At 37.7% G+C, this 8,492-nt stretch overlaps 1 protein-coding gene across 1 annotated transcript in view; it reads right to left on the bottom strand.

Moving 5' to 3' along the window:
- Positions 1-8,492, bottom strand: part of LOC101864076 — a gene marked incomplete in the record, with an annotated part of 143,197 nt that overhangs the window by 96,343 nt on the left and 38,362 nt on the right. The window contains 5 exon segments of the mRNA XM_035970909.1: positions 388-594; positions 5,889-5,972; positions 6,907-7,066; positions 7,387-7,577; positions 8,183-8,321. Coding sequence (XP_035826802.1) covers positions 388-594; positions 5,889-5,972; positions 6,907-7,066; positions 7,387-7,577; positions 8,183-8,321 — 781 coding nt within the window.

Genomic DNA, 8,492 nt, shown 5'->3' with positions numbered 1-8,492 from the left:
ACAAGCATTACTTCTTCAAAATTTGTTCTCATTGCCGGCTAAAGATATACATACACAAGAAATACACAAGCCTGGCTCGTTTATTTTGAATTTTACAGTTAGTGTAATATTAGTTATTTTTTAAAAAATGGCTTGGAATCATGTAACACCTTCAACAGGGTGGATATGATGGTAAAAAAATGTGAACTCTCTCAACAAAAAAAGTTCAGAAACACTTCTTTTAAAGTCTAGTTCTCAACTGAGCTACCTTACATGCGCTTACATGTGGTCTGCACTATACTTGCACCGTGACACACACATAAATATTCATATATGTCGTGTCATGGCGAAATCAAAATTCTCCAGGGGATCAATTAAGTCTCCAATTTTTGGTGTTTTTTCTGATACCTGTAGCTGACCGCTAGCCTCGAGTATTGCGGTTATCTGCCGGAGCCGAGTGCCAGCCCAATCCACCATCTCCATGTAGACTTTGTTCAGTTGATCAAGCTCATCTCGGACAGAGTCAGAGCCATCATGGCGCTTGAACCGCTTTCCCTCAGCCGCTGTGTCCAGCCCGACGCTCTCTTTAAACTGGCGGAGACGTTTATCTGAAATCTGTGCAATCAGAGCACACCACAAACATCCCAAGTGAGTGAAAGTGGATAATAAGCCAAAGTAAAAAGTGTTTAACAAAATAGAAAGTAAAAGCATTGATACACATTACGACATCTCCCTAATTTAGGGGGAAACACTGTATTGCCTGCAGCTACTACTTTTACACAGTAAAAGTGCGTAGATTTAGACAAACCACAACTGACTTGATGAGACCGAAGAGAAAGAAAAAAACCCAACAACTGTACCAGAGAAGAGTCAGAGTAGAGACATGGGGCCTTGCAGTCAGAACCTGCTGGACACAAAAAGGACTAAAAGATGTAGGTGAACAGGTGAATAGAAATAAGTGGTGCTGTGCAACCGAGAACTTGGGTCTTCAGGAACTTGGGAGTGGAGGTAAACAGATATTTTGATGTCAAATCAATACCTCAAAAGACAAGTCTGGAAAATTTTATTCCTTAAATTCTAAAGGTTTCTGGGAAAACGACAACTCTCTCATTATTTATCAATGAACATTTTTTGTTAATCAACATCTGTGAGTTTTCCATTCCATGAAAGGAGTCCAAACAATGAAAATAAGAATCCCTTAAGAAAAATGGAGAAATTGATTGGAGAGTGGTTGAGAGGATTGTCTTTGACACAAAAAAACAACCCTGAAAGGACCTCACTTGAATGCAAAGGAACAGAAACACAGAGAGTTCTCATATGATGTATAGAATCTACCAGAAGCATATTATGGCAAAGAAACACTTAAAGAGGCAGGATCAATTAATTGTACAGTGTTGTAGCTTCAACTAGCTAGAACTTCTCACTCTCCTGTCATTCGAGCTGCTGTGCATATACACAAAGATGCCTCACTAAACTGCATTAAGGGATTGATGACCGTGATGGAGGAATTTTATAAACAGAATACAGTCAGTGTGAGTATATCAAATTGTTATAGGGGATGAGGGTTTAGCAGGGACATCACAGCATAATGTCAGGCAGGAGTAGCTTCATCTCAAGTACACACAGTCATTTTTTAGGGTTGCATTTTACTTGTGTGCATTACAAGGTGATGCAAAATCCCTGCAATAAAATTTCAATGTAGGTGCAGAATTTGGGCTTTTTGTGTTACAAGGGAGCATGTTTGTTTTTCTTTTGTTTCCTTTTCCATAGATAATCTCAAATGTCTCCTCTCACAATATAAGTAAACAAAGTTAGAGCACGTAAATTTGAATAAAAGCAATTAACACAAAGCACTAAGACTACTGAACCAAAAAAACAACAACAACCAACAAACCAAACAAGAATGGAAGAAAAAAACAACTTGAAGAAGCAATATCAGACAGAAAAGCAATATTTAAGGGATTTAAGTAAAGGCAGTTGGATCAGTCTATACAAAAACCCACAGGTATTGAAAGCACAAAAATAAAATGTGTGCTACGGTCTAAAAGCACGAACCAAGAGCTAACTGAAACGTCACAACAAACTGAAAAGCAAAAGGAGCTAATGGTTGCAATTACCGGCTACCACAATGATAGTAAAATGAAAATGAAAATTGGAAAGAGAAAAGGACATCGCCCACACGACATGATTGTTAAGACTAAACAAAAAATTGTGCAAAAACTTTTTCCCTGGACCAAGAAACCTATCTAAAAGAGAGAAAAAGTTTCCCTTTGTCTCAAAGTGTACTGAAAAAAAAAACAACCTCAAAAGAAAGGCATTTGAAAACATTAGGAAAAATCACGTTTTCTGTGTCTCCTGCAAGTTTCAAAAAGAGAAATTGTACCATCCACCTGAAAAACTGAACACAACTTCCCTTATATTATTCTTATTTTTGTAGATGCTTTAAAATTAAATTGAGAAATCTGTTTAAGAAAGACAAAAGGCTGTTATGTGAGTACGAAAACGGAAACAATTTCTAAGAAAATTCGGCACACTGTGAGATATTAAACTATAACACAAATGTTATAGAGGAGTTATATCATATTATACAGAAGGATAATGGTAAAAAGTGCAGTTGGATCTAATTTAATAGGAATTCCCTACAAAAAATCGATATTGCCGCAATAAGAGTTAAGCCTTAAGAACTTCACAGAGACATTTTTGAGTGACACTTCAAAAATGAAAGATTCATGAGGAAAAGAAAAAGAAAAAAACAGAATGAAGGACATATCAATACTAATTGGCTTAGGATCAAATATTCAAGGGAGAATTATGATTATGTACAAATTAGAGGACACTCAAAATTTTCAAGCTGACTTTCACTTATGAGTGTCGAAGCTAGCACTCTTCATCACTTGTCAAGGAAGAACACATGCAGACGAATATGACCAATTTGTCAGGAGGCAGGTCTTCTGTGACTATCAAATTACATCTACATCAATTTCTTTTTCAAGCTAAAGAGCTCCACAGATCTTTACCAACAATGAACCCCACCAAAAATAATATATTCTAATTAGCAAAACCCAATAAGTTGGAAAATGCTACCCATCAAAATACAATAACTAAATCCTTTTAAGCTCATCTTGAATTTTGTGTTATTTGTTGTTCTACCAGTTCAAAGAAGAGGAATATAAAAATAAAGACAGGGATCCAAGGAACATAAAGGTGAACAAGTACAAAACTCAATACGGTTGAGTCAATAGATTCACTAAACGCATTAGAAAAATCATCTACCATGCATCATGCGTTCATTCTCAGGAAAAATGTTGAGTTTATATATATTGTAAATGCAGCAGTGAGGGGTAAAAAAACTAGACAAAATGCTGTAGGAAAAAAACAACGCTGGGGGAAAAGGGAACAAAATGCCGCAGGGGAAAAAAAACAGCAAAGGGGAGGGAAATCACCCATGCACGCCAGCAAAGTTTGGACAAAGCAACAAGGGGAATGGAGGAGACGACAAGGACAACCAGCATCATCAAGAGACACAAGTAGGCATTCAGAGAAACACAAGCCTCAGAAGCTCCAGCATGTCAGGGTCAAGGTCGCACATTATAGGAAGGAGAATACAGATTGTTCCTCAATCTCACTCCGATTTACACACTCAGAATGCAGGGTTGGAAACAACAGTAAGTAAACTCAACACATAATAGAAACCTATTTATTTTCTATTCTTTTCTTTCTTAAATCAATCTCAGGGTGAAGTTTTACTAATAGAGCATACAACAAGTATTTTATATTTGTTTTCAGCATATTAAAGCTACTTGGTTGTTATTAAAAGCATTAGTACATCAAAATCTTGATATTCAGTCTTATAGCATAAGTTCAGCTCTTTCTATATAGGGTTATAATTTAAAAAAACTTTGCTATTCTTTTCTAATTATCAATTAATATTATGCTAATAAAAAGAAAGCAACTTCTGATACTTACTTGGCATGAAACAAGACTATCTTTGTCTCAATGTCAGCACATTCATCGGCAAAACAAGGAAAAATTGGAAGGGACTGAAGCGGTGCTTAAAAAATGGAAAAATACCTTTATAAACAAGAATGAAAAAAAAAAAGGCGTGCAAATGTGAGTGGCGCCAAGGGGGAGGGAAAAAAACCCCAGATCAAAAGCACAACGATCTGAGAAAGAAAAGTTAAAAATAAAGCAAGACAATAAGAAACAAAAACAGCTGAGAGGAATAATACGAGAGCAAAGCATAAAGAGACAGCAACATCTGTTTGCGCCCGAAATGAGACAATTTTCTTAAAACTCTTACGAATAGTCCCTTCATCTCATATCATGCTATGGACATGGCATAAAGATAGCCATCTCGGATTATTAAATGGAGTTGAGAGTCTAATGTATGGTGACAGAAATGAGAATCATTATTTCTTAGTGGTTACAAAGTGAATAGTGTGCTATGGGTGAGTCATATGATGATATAACATATCATTGTCACTTAAGCCAAAGAGCCATACATATTTCACCGTTTTATTGAGAAACACTCCAATGCCTTATTCTTCAAAGTAGATTACATTTTCACACCTTTATTGGTATAATAAACAGCTTCGCAGAGTAAACAACAAGCAAACACACAAAATGTATAAAGCGAACAAAGAGCAAAGGGAAAACTGCACGAATCTCAAATGAAAAACAACAAATGCAAAACGCTCAAGATATTCAACAGGCTGAAAAACAAACAGAAGCAAAATGGATAGGACACCATCTATTGAGACAAAAATAATTTACAAAATGAAATTAAAAATTTAAAAAACATCCACGTAAGTCACACACAGGAATGGCAGTTTCCAAAATTGGGGGGCGGGCAAAGAAATGAAAAAAACACAAAAAAACCCAATGCACTTCACGCTGAACGTGATAAATCTACAAAGCAAGTGAAAAATCAACAGCCTACTCCTACCACATGCCATCACAGCAGTGCTTGGCTCCACACAGAACAAGCAAATATTATGAGAGGAGAGATACCCTATACAAGTCACATTTGAGCTAAGTTGTACATATTTATAAACGTTTTCAATGTAGGGCTCACTATCATTGGAAAATCAAAACATTTGGACTGTAATGTAAACAATTGTAACGAAACAAGTGTTTGTAAATGATTTAAATTTTTACACTGTACAATGTAAAAACTCTTGGAGTAAAAGAGTAGTTGGCAATCTGGTATACATAATCCACATACATAAAGTGACATAAGTCCAGGGTAGACAACCATAAAGCAATGAATAATGGAAAAGAAATTTTAAAAAAGAAACATGCAATCCCTTGTCAAGTCAAACTAGTATTAGTTCATCTACCCCACAATCCAGAGTTTGTCAAAGTGTGAGTTCCTCACAAACAAAGCACACGATTACATGAATAGTCCATCAGATCATATGAATCAAGAAAAGAGTTTTGCATGCTAAAGAGGTATAAAATCATTGTGAAAAATCTGGTTGACTGAAAAGTGAAGAGAATTGTTCGTGCCAAAAAGTGAGGAACAGTGGAGTGAGAATGTGCCCACTCTTTCATAGCACAGGCAAAAGGTGCCATAAAAAAAAGGAGAGGAAAAAAGAATTAAAAACATGATTATTACTTATTTGAACAATTGTCATGATTACCTAGGAGTTTGCTTGCATGGTCAAAATAAAAGAAGGGAAAGAAAGAAAAGAAAAAGAACACTTCCCCATGTATCAGTCATTTCAATTCCCCCCCCCTCCCCCTGCCCCCAAGAAATCAAACTATTATCCCCATCAATGTAGAGATAGAATATTCTCCAATCTGAACACATGTAGTAACAAAATAGTCCAAATATTGAAGAAGTGATGAACGATGGCAAAAGAAAAGGTAAAACAGAGGGAAAGGAAGGCAGACTTGTGGTCACTTACCTTGGCTTCACGGATAAACTGGCCTCCGTGTCGGTTGACACTCTCAATCTGATATCTGCGGTCACCCAGGGAGTTGTAGATCGCCTGAAGAAGATCCCAAATGGGAAGATTACTAATGTTCTCACATTAATTTTAGTAAGGTTTTATGGCATATGCAACACACATAGGTTATATAAGTATCCAAGATATGAGGTGTTACTACAAAGTAACACATAAAGAAAAGAAGGAAGTAACATAAGGATGATAGATGTTTTACAGGAAAGAAGGAGCAAATCACATCAGAGCACTGACCAACCACCAACCTGTTCTCATATGAGAAGTGAGGAGAGATGAAAACAGATGAGATTAGAAGACACAACTTTCAAAGAGAATTCCTTTGAAACATGACAAACCTCCCACCAACGATTCTATATAGAGATACTAGTTTCTCTTGTTAGTAAGTAAGGTGACCAAAACAATACAGGGCTTTCTTCACTTAAATAACCTTAAAATGTGCCCTAGACAACATAGCAAAACAGAGGCACTAGAAATGAGATGCTACTGTAACATTTTGGACATCTCTTACACCACAAGCTAAGTCCTTACTGAACCCATCCAGCTACTGGCCCTATGAAGATCTTCTGGTATCAGTGAAGAAAAGAAAGCAGAGATAGTATGGATAAATAACTAGATCAGCTGCTTAGCAAAGACCATTCTTCATGGAATAGGGAAGGGCTAGAGAGGCCGGCCAGAGAAATAATGGACAGAAAAAACCTTGAGAGTACAGGGAGGCGCTTTGTAGAGACCAAGCCTTACTCATGACCATGGCAAATGAAGAAGGCAGGCAAACAAACCAATCATTTTAACTAAGTGTAAAGGAGGATGAGAAAGAGGAGGAGGAGAAAAGGGAGGAAAAAAGAAGCAGAAAGAAGTATAACGAGTCGAGGAAGTCATCCAAAGAAAGGTTATTAACCAGAACTTCAACTGTAACTAATCAAAAGACTAAAAAATCTGTGCCAATCACATGTGGCTACAATACCATGGTGGGCTCCAGCTGTCGCTTAGCGTCGCTGACCTCCCCGTTGAGGGAGGGTTGGGAGGAGATGCGCTTTTCCATCTGGGAGGACCACTGCTGCTCTGAGGCCAGTCCATTGTGGTAGAGGGAGAGCAAGTCTTGGCTGGAGCTGACACTACGCAGCCTGGAGAGGAAATGGACACTGAGGGTTATAATGAGTCTCTACCACCACAAAGTAATACAGTTGCAACTGTAATCTGCTCTAATCGCCATCTGTCCAGGACAATCATCCGTACAACCAATCGCTTTTTATTTTCTCTCTTACATTTTAAAAATATCACAGTGACACTGTCCAAATGTCCACTTGTCTAAGACAGCCACTTTTCTCTTCGACAATGGGCAGCCGTCTTGGACAATTTCGACTGCATATATGTATTGTGTACTCCATCAACACATCCAAAGCATAAAAGTCTCTCTAATGTTGCACCATGAGCCTCCACTCACCTTTCCACAACGTGGATACAGATCTGGTCCCAGCGGGTGGCAAGGTCGTTGACCTCCTGCTCCACACCGTCCAGGTCGTGGTGTCTGTTGGTGCCGGGCCGACTCTTCTCCACTAGGGGTCTTAAGGCCTGCACATCTTCCTTGAGGTGTTGCAGCTTGGGCTGCTGGTGCTGCAGCGAATCTTGTAGGTCCTGGGTAGATGAGGTAAGGTAAACAAAGATAAGTTTTAGTTTAGTAAGAGTATACTATACAGCACTTGCAACACAAACAGGTCATATAGATGCCCATATAAAAAAAAAGATAAGTTTAAGTTTGGGATATGTTTAATGGCACTTGCAACATAAAAAGGTCAGATAAGTGCTAAAGATTTGAAATGTTACTAGAGAGTAAACCACAAAAGAAATGAGGAGAGGTAAGCAAGACAGATGTCCGATAGGAAAGAATAAGTAGACCACACAATAACACATACCAACCATCCATGTTCAGTTAAGGTGAAATGAGGTAAGATGACATACAAAAGACATGCTAAGATGAGTTCTATTAAAATAGAAACGTGAGATATAGGAAAAGAATAAAAATGGATCAGACAAAATGATGGTGAAGATGAGATGGGACAAGACAATGCAGGAAATTTGTTTAGATTTACAGGACATAAAGATGCGCTGACATTTACAGAGAGAAAATAAAGTGAAATTTATTGCCAAAAATTATTCAACCACTTTATATATCACCAAAAAAAAAAAAAATGTCCTAATAGTAAACGATCAAAAACAGCTAAAGGATAAACTATCCTTACCACTAGCTCTGTCTTGACAGACTTCAGCTCAGACAAGTTTGAGGTCATGTTCTCGTGGGCAGCCAGAGAGCTCTCAAAGTCGGAGACAAGTTGCTTGACCTCATTAAGGCCTGCTATGACAGCCTCACTACCCTTCAGTCTGTGTGACAGAAAATACATCATAAGTTCTGTTATCATACATTCCATCATTAAGTAAAGTATGTTAACTAAGAACGTTTGTACACTTCCAGCATTAATAACATTCTGAAAGTATCAGTGCAGAGAGAGAGAGAGAGAGAGAGAGAGAGAGAGAGAGAGAGAGAGAGAGAGA

Source organism: Aplysia californica, unplaced genomic scaffold, assembly GCF_000002075.1.
Source record: "Aplysia californica isolate F4 #8 unplaced genomic scaffold, AplCal3.0 scaffold00337, whole genome shotgun sequence".
Taxonomy (NCBI): Eukaryota; Metazoa; Mollusca; class Gastropoda; order Aplysiida; family Aplysiidae; genus Aplysia; species Aplysia californica.
This window is presented reverse-complemented; position numbering and strand designations above follow the sequence as displayed.